Source organism: Anas platyrhynchos, chromosome 1 (genome assembly GCF_047663525.1).
Source record: "Anas platyrhynchos isolate ZD024472 breed Pekin duck chromosome 1, IASCAAS_PekinDuck_T2T, whole genome shotgun sequence".
In the NCBI taxonomy this organism is placed as follows: domain Eukaryota; kingdom Metazoa; phylum Chordata; class Aves; order Anseriformes; family Anatidae; genus Anas; species Anas platyrhynchos.
Genome location: NC_092587.1, coordinates 35,878,359 through 35,899,365, shown reverse-complemented (window position 1 = coordinate 35,899,365; position 21,007 = coordinate 35,878,359). Strand labels below are relative to the sequence as shown.

Here is a 21,007-nt window from a genome sequence, read left to right as displayed (position 1 = left end):
CCGCCCCCCGCCCCGCCGCTCATCTGCCGGGCCGGGGCGGGGCCGCGCGGTGCTCCCCGGGGCTCGGCCGCCTCCAGCTCCGCTCCCCTAGGCTCCCTCGGCTCCTCCGCACCCCGCTGCCGCCGCCATGGCCCCTCCTGGTGCTGCTGCTCCTCCCGCAGCAGCGGCCCCGGGGCTGGTGCTGGCCGCGCTGCTGCTGCTGCTGAGCCCGGCGCAGGCGGCGCGGAGGCCCAACGTGGTGCTCGTCCTCACCGACGACCAGGACGTGTTTCTGGGCGGCATGGTGAGCCCGGCACGGCCTGGGATGAACCCTGAGGGGAGCGGGGTTGGACCCCGTGGGGCACAAAATGTGGCGTCCCCCGGCGGGCTGGGGTCCCCCGTGTGAGGTGTGGGGGGGAAATGGGTGCGGGAGCGGGGCTCAGCCCTGTCGGGGTGTGCGAGCCCGGCCTCGGCCTCACGGTGCCCTCACCTCTCCCGCAGACCCCCCTGAAGAAGACCAACGCGCTCATTGCTCAGATGGGAGTCACCTTCGTGAACGCGGTGAGTGCTGGCGGGGCCTCTGCGGGCCGCCCAGGTGCGCCTGGTGGTGCCTAACCCAAAATTTGGGAGCCTGGGAGCTCCTACAAATCCCTATGTGTGCAGCTAGTTTCTTTAATTTAATGCCTAACTACTCTTTAAGTCTTAAAATACGTATCACAGCAAGTCACACTCAAAGTCTTATAGGGGAAAATTTCACTTCCTAAAAGCACTCAGGCAAACTTCCTCAGCCAGTGAAGTAAAAACGCCTAGTAAGTATTTCTATTATAACCTAAGAAAACCTTAAAAACTTCTAGCTTTTTGCATGTTGATAACCTGCTTCAGACATTTGGTATTCTAATATATCATCTCACGGCTAGCGTAACGTAGTGAGCCAACTGGTGAGCAGTGCTTGTGGTACAGGGGATGGGGGTGGAGGCCATATGGTGGAGAAACAAAAAGCTGGTTTCACTAGTGAAAATAGTTGGGGTGTAATTCTTTATCCCTGAAAAGGAGAATATAGTATCTTGTGAAGTTACAAAGCCATTGAACTTCTTAGTCAACCTATTCTCTGATGTTTCAAAACCTTAAATTTTAAGGAAAAAAAATGTTCTACAATACTAATCTTGTATCTCTTCATCCTGCTTTTTTTCCAGTACGTTCCCAGTGCACTTTGCTGTCCCAGTCGCGCTAGCATTTTAACTGGAAAATACCCTCATAATCATCACGTTGTCAATAACACTCTGGAAGGAAACTGTAGCAGCAAGTCATGGCAGAAGATTCAAGAGCCGAATACCTTCCCAGCCCTGCTCAAATCTATGTGTGGTTATCAAACGTTCTTCGCTGGAAAGTATTTAAATGAGGTATTTTGTGCTTATGTTTTTACTGTTCATCTGTGTTTCTGAAATAACCATGGATTTTATACTTGTAATGAGTATTTTATATTTGTAATGAATGGTGTATTCCCCGAATATTTAAAACAGATACTTGGATAAACAATTCTCTCTACTGACATGGGGTAAATAAGATGCAAAGTTCAAATCTAGAACTTAGTTAAAATCAGATTCTTAGTTCCATGAATGTTTTTAAAAGTTGATTGTGAAAGGATCCAAAGATTTTTTACAGTGTGTTCAGATGTGTTAATTGCTAGAGATGATTCATTTTATGACTGTAGGAAATAAATGACTGGCGTGTAGTATCTATGAAGAATGCCATCAGGCCTGCACCATGGGTGTTAGAACAGTGTTACTTAAAGAAAAAAAAATAGGTCTATCTCACTGTTCCTGATGTATCTCCTCGAATCAGGACTACTTTCTTTTTAGCAGTGAATGTGCTATTTTAAATAGTAGAAGTTCACTGAAGTAAACTCACTGGGAGAGTAGGCATTAATGGGGCTCTCTGCAGAGGTTACTCCACACTTTTCATTAAATTACTTGTGTGTGCGTGCACTTCGTGTATTTTTTCCCTATTTTCAGCTAAGCTGTGGTTCACAGTAGCTTATGGTAAGCTTTAAAATTCTTCGCTAATAATCTAAGATGAGGTGTGGTTCCTGTGTGATGGAGCTGTATTTGGAGCCAGGTGACTTAGAGTTCTTACCAGCACTATTTTCCTTGCATCTCTTGGTAGAAAATGGTGGTATAATAAAACAATGAAACGTGAATATTCTTCGCCAGGCACAAGTCTGTCTCTACTGAAGTTACTGATGTTACTAGAGGAAGGAAGGCTTATTTGGCTTCCTTTGAGCATCCCTTGACTCAGCAGAATCTCCTGTCCCTGCAGTAAGGGGAGCCATGTAGATGGCAGAGGACAGCACTGAGAAGATGTCTTGTGTTGCTCTGAGGCATCCTCTGTTTTGAATTTGGCACTGGTTCAGCCATTGGTTTCCTTTTTGCTGGCTTCAGGGCTGGTTGTTGTGGATCATTTGGCACTAAGATGACAGCAGCTAGCACTGCTTTAAGTTCACACCAGCTCTTCAGGCAGGGTGATGGAGGCTGTTGGTTTGTGTGAAGTTGTCTTTAATCTCTTCTGAACTGTTAGCGCAGAACCCAAGGCTGTCTTGTTGCGTGTTTTGATCATATCTTATTGCATGATGATTTATCATGTGTTCTGTATACACATTTCTGTATACATCCATGTGCAGAGTAGAAGAGGGATTAAATTTTAAATTTTATTGGTGAATCCCTAATAGGTTAATTATTTTAACCCTGGTCTCTTTAACAGGCTGTACATGCACTCTTATGTACGAGTAGATATATTTCTTCTGAAGTTGAACTTGGCTTATTGGGGTTTCTGACTAATGTTGGATAAAGCACATGAATATGAAATGTAACTTCTAGCTTTTATTCATGATAATGGAAAGTGAGTCATGTTCTGTCTTTTTTCAGTATGGAGCAGAGGATGCAGGGGGAGTTGGCCATGTCCCTCCTGGATGGAGTTTTTGGTATGCTTTGGTATGTGACTTGTTTTCAATATACTTAATTTTGGTAGCTTTGTAATCCAACTCATGTTCTAACTTTGCTGGTCATGAAATAGCAACCAGAGCATCTAGCAGCTTAACGTAAATCTTACATTAATATTATTTTTTTCTGTTTCATGTCAGTCCATTGGCTTTCACAAGGGCTGCTCCTACTCAGATGCCTGGGGAAAAACCCTGGCTTGTAAAGCCAAAGCAGTGTAAGATAACACTGCAATATGTGCTGTTTGGGACCATTTTTGAGAATTCTTGGTCTGTCCTTGTGACAAATGCTTGCAACATATTTGATGAATGTTTGCTGAGAGTTCCTGATTATTTCAAGCAATCAATATACACGTTGCTATGTATAAAAATGTGTGTAACTTTTCTTTTTCACAGGAGAAGAATTCCAAGTACTACAACTATACTCTTTCAGTAAATGGCAAAGCACGGAGGCATGGCGAGAACTACAGCGTAGATTATCTGACAGATGTGCTGGTAGGAAGCCTCACAACGTCCGTGTCACAAAAGCGACTTATGACCAGATAATGTCTCATGCTGGGGGCTTGGGGACTGGGGATGGCAATTCTTTAGTTCATAATGACAGCACAGTCATGCAGTATTTGTCATAGGCAGACGTTAACTAGCACAACAAGATTCACACAAGATTGTGTGAATTTAAAAATGACACCTTTGTGCACATGAGGTGTGAAAAGGAAATTGGTTTCAGCTGTCCGTTTGCTACCAGTAACTTCAGTGTGAGGTTACTAATGACTGCTGTGGTACGTGAGGAACGTGGTGGATACAAGCCATGTCTTAAATTACTTCATAGAAGGATGTATTTCATTATAGTACTCAACTTCTGTAACAGATTAATTGCACCCAAATTTCAGTAGGAAATAAGCATGTAAAAGTAACTTTGTGCTGTTCTGTTTGGTAGTTATTACAGTGTGTCAATGTCTTGTCACCCTTAACAATATAAAATAGGTAACTTAGGCATATCAAAGGCTAATTAATACACCATGAAGTGTGAGGGCAACGTCTACCAAAATGTGTTGCTGACCAGGGAAATCTTTAGCCTTTTTATCCTTTTGAGACAAAGAAAAGTTATTAAGAACGTCAACAGAGATATAAAATGCTTAAAGGAAAGTTGTAAGAGTTAGTCTTACTTCTCTTGAGGCCCTGTTTAGCAAGTACCTTGGATCCTGTGTGGGTTTTTCTGTTGCTTCCACCTCCTCATCTCCCTGCAAAAGCTGGACTCTTAAGTTAGTGTTCTGTTGCAGTATGTTATTCGGCATTCCTGAGAGCCTGCATGCTCAGGAAAACTCTTCCCTGAAGTCTCCCGAAGCAGTAAGTTTGGGGTCTTCTGTCGAGACTCTAAGGAGGTTCATTGCCAGTTTTTTAACCTAGACAGCTGCTTACTAGGGACAGAAATGATTGATGTTTCTTAGGGCATGTAACAGCTGTCTGATTAAATTTAGATTTACAGTGGCTAAAGCTAGATCGGAATTGATAAGCCAGAAGTGAGTTAACTGTTCTGTTACTGGCATTGTACCAGCCTTATCGATCTTTCAGTAGCTCATAAGCATTTCAGTCAACAGATTGCTGCAGAAACTTAGTTGTGGTGGGTTGCCTGTTGATACAGCAGTATACAATGATTTTCAGTGTGTTGCATTCTAACTTCTGCCTATAGTTATCGAATACATACTCATAATTTCAAATTAGTGTTTGAGTTCATTTCACTGTGTGGGTGTTGCACACCATACCTCTGCTGCTAGGTGTGTGGCAATAGAGACCACCAGGAAAAAGCTCACGTAGCTTATGCGAAGTTCCTGTGTTGCTTGATGGGATGAGCAATCTCCTTGTCCTAAGGACATCCAGGTGATGAAGTCCAGTATTAAGAATCTGAACACCTGGATCTGTCTACTGCAGTTTAAGCTCCTAACTAGCTCAGACTAGTTCTGAGTTTGCCTCCTTCACACGGTTCTTATCCTCCCTTAAGTCTGTAGTTATATATTTGAAGTCCAGTCCCTGTTGCTTAGCTGTGGAAGTTAAGAGGAAGGAAGAGGAGGTTGTATTAGCAGGGAGTTCCTAGTGTTTCCTTTATTCTAGAGGATGAGAAGGAAATCTGTGGGATACACTAATCAGACAGGAAAAGAAAATATTGCAGGATCTGAATAGTGGAGAACTCACCAGCATGTAATGCCTTTGAAGCCTTCCCCTGGCCAATCTTTGAAATTAAAGCCAAAATGAAACTCACAATCTCCTCGAACTGGCTACTTGAAGTTGGACATAGACTGAAGTGAAAATGAAAGTACAATGGCTTGGCATGAGTGGTTGGATCTGGCACTGTTTTTTACCTTAGAGCTTCTGCTTTCACCAGCACAGATGGGGCACCCCTTAGAAACTAGGAGCTGGCTGCATTGTGAGCATACACTATAAAGAGGGGAGCAAAATAGCTTTTTCAGAATTTTGTCTACTTCATAAGACAACTGAATCTGACAGACTGTGATCTGTCAGGCACAAGATGGCATTCTGAGAGCCTCAAAGACTCAGATTATATTAAAGTTGCAATTTTACGCAGTGATGGGAGGGTTCAAGTGACTTTTGTTGCGATGTGGAATAGATGCGGTGGCATGAGAAGACAGAGTCGTCCTTGGCATCCTTTTCATCTTTCCAGGCCTAAATAGTGTAAATGTCTAAAGCAGAATGCTGTTTGGAGATGGGGGACAAAGAATTTAGCACTTGGTTTTATTTTATCGGGAGTTTTTTGAGTGGTTTTTACTTTTGGAGTGAATGGACTTACGTTCTTCAACAAAACTCTTTGCAGGCCAACATGTCATTGGACTTCTTGGAGTACAAATCTAATTTTGAACCTTTCTTCATGATGATCTCAACCCCAGCTCCACACTCACCTTGGACAGCCGCACCGCAGTACAAGAACAGCTTTCAGAACGTCAGTGCGCCAAGAAACAGCAATTTCAACATTCATGGGAAGGTAGGATACCCTGCAAGGATCTGCATAAATTGTTCCACTCGTTTGTGAGAGCAGTAGGCAGTGACCCTGACGTGCATGTTAAGTTTAAGCAAAAGAATAGACCAATACAATGATTTCTGGTTGTTAGTTATCTTAATCACCCATTATGTGTAAGGTATGTCTGTTGTGACTTAGGTTTTTGCATACTGATACCTTGTAAATTAAAAAAGTGGCAAAAATAACATGGTTTAATATTGGTAAGTGGGGGAAGAAGTTAATTCCTTGTTCAGTTTCCAGATTGTCCTGAAGCACTTTGTGTTCTTTCGTTGCTCTTCAGCGTGTTCAGGAGAACACAGAGATGGTGTGCTACACGAAGGCTCAGAGGAAGAATGAGAACAGGCTGTGCATGCCTGCTCACGTGGGTGGGATGGTCCTCTGCTCGAGCTCATAGAAAGCTGCCCCAACTTGACAAGCTTATCAGGCCAACCAGAGGGCTTTGTGAAATTGTGAGTTGCAGGGCCCAGGGTCATAAAGGACTTGGAGAATTTGGCTTTCCTCTGTTGAAATAACTTGTAACCAGAATTGCTCAGCCTAGCGTTACAAACTCAGACATGTTTGTGACAGGCCAGTACCTTCCACTGCTGGGAAACTTAGCCATGTATGGTCTAGCTTAGACTAATCTGCTGCTTTTGCTTTCTCTTATTGGTAGAGTAAGCCACAAAGTTAATCTGGTGAGATACTTAATTTGTGGGGTTTTGTATTTTTCTGGTCCAATTAGTCTCAAATGCAGACCTTACTGCACCTCACCGTTTAACTTATGTCAAGATTTCACTTGGAAAATACACATAAAGGGCAGAAAACTCTTCCCAGGCAGGAAAAGAGGAAACAAAGTGTGAGAAACAGCAGTGTGAGCAGCAAGGTCATTGAAGAAGGAGGGGAGGAGGAGGTGCTGCTCCAGGCACCAGAGCAGAGATTCCCCTGCAGCCTGAGGAGAGGCCCCTGCTGGAGGAGGGAAAAGCATGAGGGAGCAGCAGAGACTTGCTGTTAGGGACTGGCTGCAGCCACCCATTTCTTATCTGCAGGGGGAGATCGGGAACACAGCTGGGTATGAGGAAGAGGGCAGAGGGGAAGGCAGTGGATGAATTCCTGTCTTTCGTTGATGGTTGGACTTAATCTCGAAGTCTTTTTTTCCATTAAAAAAAAATATCCTTAACTTTCTTAGGCTGCATTACTGTCATAACTGAGTGCTTTCAAAGGTGAGCTAGAAATAACTTGACCAGTGAAGTCAGCACCTAGCCAGAAAATACAACTTGGGAGGTCCCTTCTGTGAAGTGAAAGCTCTGCATGTGCTTGTATAATACAGAGCGAAATGACAGACTGATTTAATGTGTGGTAGTTAATATCCGTGGGTGCAGCGGTTTCGCAATAGGAATGGCCTGGCATTGCCTATCTTCCTGGACATAAAATAGCTACAATCATTAACAGCGTGCATTTCTTCAGGTGCTAATGTCATAATTTTCAAGCCTAGCTCTTTTTTGAGCTTCGCTGTTCTCTAGGGCAAGTGCAATTCCTGCTGTAGTAATAAACGTACACTTTGGCTCAGACCCTCAAGTCGCTGATGTTGTAATGTTTGCTGGGCAATCTCGCGTTGTGTAGCCTTGCATTTTACAGTCCTGATACCTGAATCAGCGTTGCATAGCTTCTCTATGTAGTATGTGGGCAAGAGGTGCTAAAAGCAGCAGTGTAGGTGGAATCTCTGCATAAAGAGTAGGATTTGAGTTCTCGGCACGCTGGCCAGTGATGTGTACTCTGCATTCTGGATTGTTTTCCCTGCGAGCTGAAGCACAGCTGCGTTCAGATTCTGCTGGCAAGATAGGGTGTTCTGTCCCAAGGTCTTGTAAACTTTCTTTCAGAATGGGACAAAGCGAGGCAGCAGGACAGGTGGACAGCTTTGTGCATAATCCGGTGAAAGAAACTCAACAGGGAAACAAACTTGAGGGCAGTGCATCAGTACGAAGTTTGTTGAAATCCACAAAGGTGTTAAGGTGCTCTGTGAACTTTCTGAAATTTAAGAGGAACGTAGGAATATCAGAATACTCCAGAAAAGAGGGATTTGCTATTTCACAGCAAGAGAAACAAAGTGCCCTGGGGAGGATCTTTCCCAAGTCCACCTCCTGAGAAAGGTGTCTGCAGAGGTGACACTGCATCCTTCATTTCCTGAAGAACTTGTGCTGAGCTGGGGATGGGGATTGTGATGTCTGTCTTTCCTTTTGCACTCCTGACCAACACATAAGGCCTTGGTGTTTGGTCTTGATGATGCCATCAATTTTCTTGCCAAGATGGATGTAGCATCTGTCCAGAGAACTGCTGTACAACTGCCACGAGCAAGGTCTGATACAGCTGAGTTAAAATAAACTGGGCATGGTATTATCTCTCCATGCCAAAAATCTTTTCTTCAGTCTCCAGAACATAGAACAGGGAAGCTGCAGAAGATGAGTCACTTTGTTGTGAGTCCTTAAAGCCTTCTGAACCCTTTCAGTCATTCGCTTGTGACAGGAGGGAAATTGCATAACAAGAGGCTCTGGAGAGGAGTGACCAGCTAAATATAGGCTCAGGCTGGAGATGAGGAGTGGATCATGTCTGACTTAGTAAACAAAAAAGTGTAAAGTTGCATTGCCATGACTTTCTCCTTTATTTTGCTCCCCACTAATACTACCCTTCAGCTTGTTCACAACAGCCCTTCCCAGGTATTTATACAGCGCCTGACTCAGTTCAGACTGGTGCTTCAGGATGTGCAGCTGCAACTTTTCTTACGAAGAGTTTGATCATCTCTGTTACTTGGGGAAGAGGGGGAATAAGGGGAGAAGGGAAAGGGCTGTTTCTGAAACTTGGGGATGAAAAAATCTAGAAAAATAATAACATTTCAGCAAAAGAAACACTCTTTCTGGAATAAAAAAATCCAACTAAATCTGAGATGTTTTTTCCCTCAATAGTCTCCAACCCTGAGTTGATAAGGCTACTGAGAATCTGATAGTGGCCGATCTTTCTATCACCTGTCCATAAATTAGGTAGTCCTAATTCCAGATGTTTCTCCCCACTTCTCAACTTACGTTAGAATGCTCCCAAGTATCAGTCCCAAAAGAACCTTGCTTTGACAACCATGTCCAATTTTATAATTCTGCACAATCCTTTGGAGTTTTTTTCACATCAGACCTTTATCAGGCTTCTTCCTGAATTTTGGTAGCTATTGAAACTTTGTTTGGGAGAGCCTTCCCTAGAAATTCGCATGAATTCTTTCCTGGACTGCTTTGCAAATACTCACAGCTATTTTTCTGTCCAAGGACCAAGCACAATGGAGCTGTAACATGTTCTGTCTTGCAACTTAGGTCTTACATAAACCCAGAGGGAAATCTGGAGTCAGGTCATTTTGATAGTATTACCTAGCCATTTCACAGGAATCGTGCAGATGTTTTACCCTAAATAAGATTTATTTTGTAATAAGCCTAACAAAGGTTTAAAAGCTGACACAAACCTTTTCTTGTTGTTCTCTTCTACCCTGATCTGTCTTTCCTTAGAACAAGCACTGGTTAATTCGACAAGCAAAAACTCCAATGACTAACTCTTCAATACAGTTCCTTGATGATGCTTACAGAAAGAGGTAAGATTTCTTTGTTGTTGTTGCTTAAAATTTCTGCTCAAAACTTACCTTTTTTTTTGATTTCATATTGTTTTATTTAAAGGGTTGTAGTAAGTCTGACTATACATGTTGAGTTACCTGTAATAGTTCTGTCATTTGTCTCAACACATCTGACTTTGAGTTTACTTTTTGCAGAGAAAATTGTAATTGACTTGGGAAACATTTTTCTCCTAAATCATAAAGGCATCATGCTTGGTGTCTTCACTGCTTTTCGTTCAGTTCACAATACATTTTCAAAAATAATAATAAAAAAAGACATAATTTTCTACTTTGAAAGCATTTGAATTTCAGATTCTTCCATGATGCACATAAAATATCAATTTATCAACCATCTAATCTCACTAATGTTGGCTTTGTCTGTTTCTTAGTCCCATCTTTTCAGACAGGAATATCTGTAATAACTCTGACTATCTAAGGCAAGTGCTTGATTCCCTTTTTATAAGGGGTTAAGGAAAGTGGGGAGGGAATGTGAAGATAAAGCTTGTTCACTTACCATAAAGAAAGGTATATTTGTTTACATTGTAGGTTTCTGAAAGAAATGTTAGCTTAACTTTAAATATTAAACTTCATTTTGAGCAGTTATCAAGGCATTAGCTTGTTGCTTTGGAGGTGGAAGACCAGGCTTTTTTTTTTTTTTTTTTAAAGCTCTTGCTTTATAAAATGTGAAGGCAAAATTATGCAGGAATCTTAAATTAAGCCTGGAGACAACAGAATCTAAGAATTAAATAACTCCAGTTAATTCAGCATAATGCTAGTCTGTGAAGTCTTATTGTTGACCTACTGGAAGCAGTCTCAATGACAGACCCCATGACGAAGGGAAGAATAACCTGTGACTGTTCAAGGCTTTTAGATATTCTGGAAGAACAGACCCTGATACTGCATAATACAAAATAACTGATGTGCTTTCCAGGCAGAAAGGATCCCTTAGAGAAAATTAAGTTCTGAAAGACTTGCATTTTGGTATTAAAAATTAGATATAAAGAACTAATAACAAATGACCTTGTAGGAGATAACTCTGACTCTGTTACCGTGTTGCTTCAAAGTTGGTCCTGGCTATCTCTAGATAAGATAAGAAGTAATCATCATTTTGACGTCTTTCTCAGACACTGCAGAATAAAATCAAGAACTGAAGGCAAACAGTCTGTTTATCTTAAGTCACAGCCTCAAGAAGTACAGAATAGTGATCTGTGAAACTTGTTTTCAGAATTTGCAAATAAAATAATCTGCTTACAGTGCATACACTGCTAATTTAGAGCAACATGAATGCCCTACTAATCAGAATTATTCTATATTTTTCATTTTCACATCAATTGCTTTGTTTCTGTATAGGTGGCAAACTCTGTTGTCAGTAGATGACCTGGTAGAGAAACTAGTGAAGAAACTGGAATTCCATGGAGAACTGGATAACACATACATCTTCTACACATCAGACAATGGCTTCCATACTGGTAAGGTGTTCCCTGCTTACTGAGCATTTGTAAAAGATCCAGAAATCACAAATAACATGTCGCTCTTGTGGCCACTCCAGAAAATGGGAACAGCAGCTGTGGAAAACTGTAGACATGAGAAGTACTGGCCTGAATTGCAAAACATTCTGTAGTTGCAGTGTGGAGTGTTTGGGGATATTTCGTGGTTTGAGTGTTTGCTTTGTTGGTTTTCAGCATTACTGTCTACCACTAAAATTAGATAGAAATGGAGGAAGGATCTCTGTGGAGTTGACCAATAAATATCTTTCTCAAAAACCTATCTCTACATCAAGTTGCACAGCTGAATATGTGGTATCTAAGCTGTTAATCCTTGAGATATGTCTTACAGGAACTGACAGCTTCAAAATATGCTCTACTTTGTCAATGTAGTTAATGTTATGAACCTCTCCTGACTTGTTAAAATTGGTTGCTGGAAACTGAGTAACACAAGACTTTATAAATATGAAACAAGAACCTATTTAACTTTCTCTCTTTTCTAATGTATAGGCCAGTTTTCTTTGCCAATAGACAAACGGCAGCTGTATGAGTTTGATATCAAAGTTCCACTGCTAGTTCGAGGACCAGGGATAAAACCAAACCAGACAAACAAGGTAGGTAAGAAGTGAAGACATGATACTGCTCTACTTCTGTTGTTTCAGTTACCCACTTTATATCATTTAGAAATTACTGCCTACATGGGGTGGTAGAAAATGCAAAGACCTCATTTAAAAAAAAAAAAAAAAAAAAGCTATATGACCTTGCTTGAATCAGTAAAATTAAGTAATTGCAGGCTATAGAAATAAATTAGGTGTGGAGATCACTTTCTGAAGATCCTAACATTGCTTGTGCATGTTACAGGTTCTATTAGACAATGAAGATGAAATGAACTACTTGTGATTTTAGATGCACCTAAACACTAAAATATAGAAGTCTCATTATTTTATCTGTTAGGTTCTGTTCCTCTGAACTAACAGTTTTCCTCACCCTGCAGATGCTTGTTGCAAATATTGATTTGGGTCCCACTATTCTGGATATTGCAGGCTACGACTTGAATAAGACCCAGATGGATGGGATGTCACTATTGCCACTGTTGGTAAGTAGATGGACAGGGATCGTAACCAGTAATTCTTGTAGGGGTTATTCAGAGTGCATGCCGTTCCCTTCAACGGACTGGGTGGACTTGTAGTTCATATTCTTCCCTTGTTTACTTTTACAGATTGTTCACAGCTTGCAGGGAGGGAGAGGGGGTGTTGGTATGCTGTTTAAAAGCAGGTATATTTTGATAAACAGTACGGCTTTGTGGTTGGTTTGTAACCAAAACTTGTCATCCTTTGGCTAATCCTGCTGCACATAAAAGAACTCCTATTATGAAGACTGTTATTTCCAGTTTGCACCATCCTTTGCCTTTTCCTTAGGATTTCTCAGTATAGATGTAAGAGAAAAGCAGCCTGTTTTTACTGACATCTTTGGTTTGCCTCAGTTTTCAGCAGAAGTAGTGGGTCCCCCAAAAACTCTGCAAAAATGCAGGTGGTTTCATAAAGTAAACCTGACCTTTCCACTAAGTGAGCAGAAGCCTACTTAAATAAAGCTGCTTGTAGTTGATCCTTTTAGTTTTAATTAAATTTAGTCTATAAATTGAAGACGGCTTACTTGGAAATGTGGGAGATCATCTAGACTTAAAACAGTGCTTTGCTATTAAAACCTTGTATCCAAACTTTAAGCTGTTCATTAGGTGGCAGCAGATAAAAGGTATCTAGTTTAAACTCTGACAAGCAAAAATGTGAAACTCATTGTTTCACTGCATATGATGGTGCTGTACATTAACCTTGCAATTCTTTCCCCTTCTCCATCTTTTAAAATGCGTCTACAAATAGAGCAGCTTAAAACTTAGTTGCTTCGTAAAGCTGTTTATCTTTTACGCTAAGGCTATCTTTTTCCATCTGTTGTGGTCATCTGATATAAATCAAAGAGAAAGAGAAACAGCTTTGTTACAGGGAGCTTGACTGTAATACAGTAGTTTCTAGCCGTGCGGCTCGTGTTTTGTATTGCTGCATGATTGATTCCTTATAATTTGAAGATGGTACTTTTAGTACCCCTTTTTATAAAGATTTAGGGTTCTTTGATTGGATCCTTGTCTTCTAGCTACCCAAGGCATTTTAACCTAAGACCGAGTATTATTTTAAGACTGACTCAAACTAGGGACCATGACTCAACTGCCTTTTAAGCAGTGAATAGATTTTATTTTCCCAGGCATGGAGCATTTCTTCTCTTTCACAGTTCAGTGAATATTAAGTCATGTTAACCTCTTGTCCTAGAGAGGAGACAAAAATGTGACCTGGAGATCAGACTTCCTGGTGGAGTACCAAGGAGAAGGGTATAACGGCAGCGATCCTACCTGTCCCGGCCTAGGACCTGGTGTCACAGTGAGTAGGACAAGATTTGTTGTTAATAGAAAACAGCAGCTGACTTAAAGCTCTGATTGTTCTGTGAGCTAACCTGGTTCTAAAAGCAAGCTTCCAGTGTCTTGGTAAGTAGGGGTTAGCTCTGTAAGTGCTGTGCAGCATTTAAGAACCAGGGAGACATTCAGCCATGCAGAAGTGATGTGCACATGACCAAACAGAACAGTTGCCCTTTTAGTGGGAATCTACGGGGCCTGTGGACGGAAGAAATATCCAGAAAGGAGTGGACTGGGCAAAATGGCTGGCAGCGACATCTTCCTTCTAAAGTTCCAGTGGCCTTGTCACACAGTACAATCTTATAGCTTTTTAAGTCACTACCTGCTTTCTGAATCAGTGTCCATTAAGGAAATCATCCCTTTTGTGATGTACTTAGTAATGTGTTTTGTGCTAGTGTGCATACACAAGTTTCCCAGGCAAAATGCATTTAATCACAGTGATGTCATTAACAACATTTCTCTAGAAGAGCTGACTTTTGCTTAACATCCCAGCAGACACCTGTATGTGTTAGGCTAAGATCCAGGTGTTCATTAATTAACTGCATTTGGTTTGAGCTGATATAGACTAGGGAGAAGATTGCTAGTTCATCTTTATTTTTCCCTGGTCTCAAGTGTTTGTGAACTGCTTACTTCACAGCACTGCTTCCCAGACTGCGTCTGTGAGGACTCCTATAACAACACGTACGCTTGTGTAAGGACGATGTCAACTTCCTGGGATCTGCAGTACTGCGAGTTTGATGACCGGGAGGTGAGTCTCTAACAGACCTTCGCTGTTCTCAGCTGTGCAAGTGATTGCCCACAGTCCTGTCAGCTCTCAACATTTGCATCAAGTAATCTGAAAAGCAGATTAGTGCTGCTTGCAGGACAAGCAGTGAAGTATTTAACTGCTGATGAGAAGAATGTTTGACCAAAACTTTGTGGTGAGATGGGGAGGCAGGTGGGAGGGCAGCATGGGAATAGCTTAACTATCACTTTTACTTCCTGCTTCCTTAACAGCCTATGGGGGAGCTGTTTTGAGGTTGGATTCAGTTCCCATTTTTGCCCTAATTCCGTGTTACAGATTGCTCTGTACTGCATTTTCTGTTGCATTGTACTCTGCTGTTCTTATGTTCAACTGCAACTCTTTTCCTTGAACAGAAGCCTCACTCTAATCACCTCTTCTGTTGCTCACTCGTTTGCCTCTTACGGCCAAAAGTCTGTTACAGCTCTGAGAAAAGTCTCTGCTGTTAGCTTAAGTTGTTTGGTTGTATGGGACGTAGTTGTCTGTTCAGAAACTGCTCACACCTCACTTGCAGAGCACCAGCTGTGTGTGCAAAAGCTGGTGAGTCTCAGTGCTGATTGTTCCTGGTGCTCATTTGCAAGCAGTTGTTCCAGAGAGCACGTTGAGTTTGAGGCAAGTGTTAGGGTCACAAATTCAATAAGCTGCACTGGCAGCAGATGTGCAGTAAAACAGGTACTCCCAATTACCATGCTGCCACACAAAAACCTGTGGTAATCTGCAGTAAACAACTTAAAGCAGGACAGCCTTTCCCACAAGGTGTTGTTTTTTGCAGGCAGACAGCAAAAAAGACTGTATAGGAAATAGAGATAACAGATGCTGCACTTGATTGGTGGCTGAATTTCTGGGTCACTCAGCTTACCTGGGTCAGCTAAATTAAGGCTAACAATACTGGAAAGATGCAGAGATGCAGTGTTTCAGACCTTGCAGTGAACCTTGTAAGAACGCTTGCAGCAAAAGCCTGTCCTGATGCATCTTTATCTAAGTTAGACACAACAGAGTCAGTGTTAATCGTTATCATCTGCAATCACAACTCCTCCTGCAGCACAGACAAAACCTCAGCTGAGTTTTTTGATATGTTTGACTACTGTTTGTCCCACAGACTAGTTTAGAGATTTAATGTACCAAGAAACAAATATACCCCCAAATTGTCTAGACAAATCAAGTTCTCAAAGTACGTATACACAACAAAAACTTTATTAAGGTTATAGCATATCTGTATTCAGCATCTTTTGTACATGTAGTTAAGATGTGTCTGAGTTCTGACAGCTGGAAGTACGTGAAGTACGGTGGTGATATGATTGTTGTCAAATTGGGTTCTGAGATCCATTAATGAAAAAACAGCCACCTTCTCCATGGCCTTTTCCTCTGGAGTTATAGGCTTAAGACAGGCTCCTTCAGGTGTTAAAAAGATGTATATTGTAGCAGATGTGTTTGCACCCATCTAAAATACTTTTTCAGTAATATTGCACTATAACAAAACTTTATCTTTACACACACGCTGTCCTGTCTTTGGCTATTTAGCCACCAGGCTACAGATAGCTTATGTATGGGGAAGCTGCGATATAACTGAAAATGCTATTTGAAATTATCTGGGAAGAACGCTTCATTACAGCGATATGATGTGATTGTTAACTAGCACGTACGTGTAGGACTTAATACAATATGGGAACTTTCTTGTCTTCAACAGGTATTTGTGGAAGTATACAACTTGACTGCAGATCCGCACCAGATCAACAACATTGCTAAAACAATTGATCAAGAAATTCTAGAGAAGATGAACTATCGATTAATGATGCTGCAGTCCTGTTCAGGAGCAACTTGCCGTACACCTGGAGTCTTTGATCCTGGGTAAACACTGCGTTAACTCTTAATACTTTTTTAAATATAATAATGTACTTATATATGAAATTCTTCATAGAAGGTATTTATAAGACAGAATACCACCAACATACGTGCTTTTATTTAATAGAAATGGCTTCTCAATGCTTATATTTTTTAAATGCTTAACTTACATTTTGTACGTTAAATTAAAATACAACTTTATGGTATTAATTCTACTATTCTAATCTTGTCAGCCACTGACTTAGCATAGCTGTAAGCTTACAGCTATTCTGGGTAGTCAGACACAAGTGACTTCAGACTTGCCTGCAAGCAGTGAAAAGCTCTGCATATTTCCATAGGCAGGAATTTTCCAAATACTTGCTTTGATTATTCCTGGAGGTGCTGTTAGCAAAAAATACTTTATTGAAGGACTTAAGCTGTATGTATTAGACAGCTGTGGTAAGTAATTCTTGCTGCTTATGTCAAAATTCAGTCAGTACTCATTTGGACTGAAGCTTTTCTAAGCACTATTTAAAATTTTCTTACAGTTGTGCCACACAGATCTGTAATTTGAGGCAGCAAATACATCTTGTGAATGCTTAATGTTATACATACCAACGTGCTGTTGGTATCTTGTAGCTTATATTTATTTCTCTAGAGATTATCAACTCCTTAACTGCACATTGTTATAATTCAGCACACAGTAGAGACAATCTCTCTACCTGTTAGGTATCAGGAAAAGAACTAATCATGTAGCCTTATATTGGAACTATCTTAGAGATCAGCTATTTCTAGAAACGACTGTTACTGTAGACCAGCTCATGCTGTTCCTTTCTACAGGTACAGGTTTGACCCACGGCTGATGTTCAGCAATCACGGTGTTCGGGCTCGGAGGTTTTCTGCGCAGTCCTTATGAAGCATTTAAGAGCCTCTTGCAATCAGCTCCCACTGACCAGTTTCTCCGGTGATTGCAGCAGGTCTGTCTCTGAAACTCACTGATCGCAGCTGGAAGACTTCTGATGGGCTATTCAAACCCTGTTTGGAAGAAAAACCCTCGTCTTTAGCTGGTTGCCTTGTGCAATATGTATATTTTACAGCTGAACTGTAACTCTAAATCGTTAGACACAGCTAACCTGTCTTGCTCAGATATTTGATTACCACCTTTGTCTTTTAAGTACCTTTTCATATCACAGGCACAGAGATGAATCTATGGCCTATGAATCTGAACAGTTTATTTTGTTCTAGAAGTCAATAAATGCATATTTGAATTGGGTTAGATAGGCAGGAGCTATTGCACTGTAATGCTCACCTATATTCAGTGTCACACACTTTCCTGAAGGCTATGTTTAATGATAGGTTTCCTGTGTTGAGCTCAAAGCTGTTAATGACAATAGCAACCTAGCCCAAAATAGCATAGGGAAGGCATTAGTCAAAACTGTAGGATCTGACTAGCAAGTGTCTCTTGCAGACTAAAATCAGTATGCAAAATATCCTCTTTCAATAAGACCACTTTAAATGAGACCAATGAATTTTGTAGATCTGCTTTGGTAGCTTGCAAACAAGAATGTAATTTCAGCCTCCTAGCTTGAAATGCTGGATTGGGTTAAGATGTACTACTGAAAAAACTTAGGGTTTAATATAGGCTTCCTAGTGTGTTAATCAGAACAGAGACTAACAAGTATTCAAGTAAGTGTGCCTGTGTTTTGAGCTGTTAAATCTATTTCAGTACATGGAAAGAAGTAATACTAACACACAGAACAGGGCACCACAGCAGAGTTGATCTGTCTCTAACCTCCAGATGTCTTGAATTGTCTAACAAGTCATTAGATTCTTGAAGGTAAATTATTTTGAGAGAAAACTAAAATCACTGGTCACTAGAAGTTAAGGTAAGGGGGCTATTTTAGGCAGTTTCAGTTCTTTGTAGAGAGAGCTGCTTTTTGGTTGAGACATTACACAATCTGCAGTAAGTGGCCTTCACATCAAAGGAGTGCACAGCAGACATCTAACTGTAGTGCGTTATCACTTGGTTTCCCTTTGGAAGGGTGATGTTGACTTTTCAACCTTCTGATTAGGCTCATCTGAAATGCAGCTGTCACTTGTACCCAAACTTGAGTATCTTTCTGAATCTTGAAAAACACCTGAACTTGAGCTAGTATAGAACTTTTGTATAGATTCGTTAGTTTAAAAAAAAAAAAAAACAAAAAAAAAACTTCTAGAAACAGTGTATATTTTGAAACACAAGTTCAGAGTTCACGTTGCTTGTGTGCAAGTCAACTGTATTATCAGGCAAGATGGTCTTTCCCTTGTCAAACAAACTGTGGTGCAACTCTAGTTTTTAGCCAGCTATTTTAGGTCTTCTAAAGAGAGAGCATGGTGTTTTCAGTTTCTGTCACACAAAACCTTTTACCACAGGGGAAAAGTGATCAGGCAACCAAGTATGACGATACTGGTATGACAACTGTGGAGATGCATAACCTGATACAGACCACACACTGGACAAAAACAATGCTACAGTAAAATCCTATGAGCTTTCCTTGCTTTTGATTCTGAAGCACAGAATTTGCCTTTCATATAGCTTAGCTGCAAACTTCTGTGATGGTAAGGTTTTATTTGAGCTTTTAAAAGCTCTATTTAGAGCTTTTATTTCCAATTTAACTCATTGTTTCAGATCTTCAGCATGACCAAATACTTGGAGAAAAATTGCCGCAGAGGTAATTTCTCAGCTGAAGCATCTGTATCGATGCTGAGATTTTTGGATCCTCTCAAACTATTTGCATGCTTTTGGATACTCAGGATGTTTTTTTCCTCCATTACAATCGTAGCTTTATCCTTCTCTCCTTGTTTCTCAAGCCTTAGTATTGCCCATCAGTTTGCTTCAGTCTCTTGTTTTGTCTTTAAAACCAAAACCAAAGTTTTTCATGCTCAAGTATTTTCTTGTATCCTGAGCTAAACCTAAAGTTCATTTATATAGTGTTTTGCTCACATAATTCTAGCAAGTTAGACTTGGTCTTTGTTTAAACTGTATATTGGTAGCTGTGTGGAAGCTGGTACAAAATACACCACTTACGTGAAACCCTCAATAGCTCTATCAAATCTAGGAGATCGTATGTAAAGTGTATACTTCTGTTAAGTTGCAGTGCAAATAATGTGCTTTATGATGCTTCTGAATAGAAAAACATCTCTGTTATGTGTACAAATACATAACGCACTCATTTCTCTTAAAGTGATCTAAAGCCATAGTAAGCAAATTTTTCCTTTTGAAGGTTTTACTTTTTTGGCTATCAAATGACATGAAAGTTGACAGTAGAATTGCTATAGACTCAGTGTGGGTGATGAGACAAATTATTAACAGGTTTATGCAGGTAGTACAAGTGCTAATTTGGGTACAACGTTGTAACCAGGCTCTGCATTCAGAAAACCATGCTATATCTGAAATCTGTCGTAGGTAATAAATGCCATACTAAACTCACTTTTAGAATGAAATTATTCCTTTCTTAACCAAAAAGAAGAGAATTAGCAATTCAGGAAAATAACTTCACTCTCACTTTTGATAAGAGGCTTAAGAACATACAATGAATTGAAGGAAGAACAGGACCCAACATCTGCCTGACTTCCATTACTTTTGGAGGAGTTTGTGACTTGTCTGGTGTTTATTTCCAGGAATTATTAATTCTGAGTATTTTAACAGCCCTAAACGAACAGTATTAATTCTTATCTGTGGCAATAAAAAAAACATTATGAAGAAACTTTAATTTGCAACCAGATCTAATTCCCAGCCAAATGGATTTAAATGCTAAATGGTCTTCCTGGACATTCAATTTCATATGCTATTTGATCGTAGCTGTGTCTGTACCTTGTTACTGAAGGCGTTTTGTTAAATGAAGGGGCCTTATCAGAGCAGAGATCTGTTTAGGTAAAATGTGATTTATTTTTTTGTCATTATTATCAAAAGCAGAGCTGTGAACTTTAATGATCTGATGTGGTAAAGCAGATATTATGCAGGGAGAAATATAATAACTTTGACATTACCCTGAAACAAAAAACATTCTGTATCATCACTTCAGCATAAATCAATACAGCTAGTATGTCTTCACCCAGTGTAAGTTCAGTAAATTGGACTTCTGTTTGGGGAACAAAGCTGTACCGTGGACATGCATGAAAACACACAGCACAGGTGCAATACCTCTTCAAGCAATCAACTTAAGTTTGAGACTGATTATACATTTCCTCATAATGAAACAACTGTCAGTTTTGTTATGATTCAATTAAAGTGAATCTTATTTGTATTCCTTTCCTCTGTATGTGAGCATACTTTGCTGTAGCATGTTGTGAGCATACTTAGTTTCTGCTGTTTGAACATTTGTTTAGAAAGTGCCCTTCCAGAGGACCCTGTTCACTGCTGCACTTTTGGGAAAAGAAAAAATAAACTGCCTATCAAACTTCTTATCTTTGTTACTGAACTTCAATTAAAGCTTTCCAAAGGATCAAGCTGTGCCACTTTTCTAAAGATGGACTTCTCATCTGATAAGCTAGTTCTGTGCTTACTGCCGTATTACATTTCAAAAAAAGAAGTCTATCAGTGACCTTCTGCAGAGTCACAGTTGATCTTTATGTAGAGTCTCGCAAGACCACACATGACTACTGCAGGAGGTAGGAACACTGAGCTGAGTGACTTCATTTAAATGCAGGCTGTACTTTCCAATATTTCCTTGGAAACTGATGTAGTTGAATAGATGGAAAACTTCATCAACAGACAATGGAGAAACTGTTATTTGTAACTAAAAGCAGTACACTCTACCCCTGGGGAAGAGGAAAAATACAATCCTGTGTAAGGCTTTTTCC

At 40.4% G+C, this 21,007-nt stretch overlaps 1 protein-coding gene across 1 annotated transcript; it reads left to right on the top strand.

Moving 5' to 3' along the window:
- Positions 1 to 6: 6 nt before the first annotated feature.
- GNS (glucosamine (N-acetyl)-6-sulfatase) lies at positions 7 to 20,609 on the top strand. Its single transcript, XM_005029456.6, has 14 exons — positions 7 to 283; positions 481 to 540; positions 1,173 to 1,379; positions 2,901 to 2,966; positions 3,368 to 3,466; positions 5,799 to 5,966; positions 9,521 to 9,603; positions 10,972 to 11,090; positions 11,616 to 11,719; positions 12,100 to 12,201; positions 13,424 to 13,531; positions 14,201 to 14,311; positions 16,032 to 16,192; positions 17,006 to 20,609. The coding sequence occupies exons 1-14, from the start codon at positions 128 to 130 to the stop codon at positions 17,079 to 17,081; spliced, it is 1,620 nt and encodes a 539-aa protein (XP_005029513.4). The 5' UTR covers positions 7 to 127; the 3' UTR covers positions 17,082 to 20,609.
- The last annotated feature ends 398 nt before the right edge of the window (positions 20,610 to 21,007 follow it).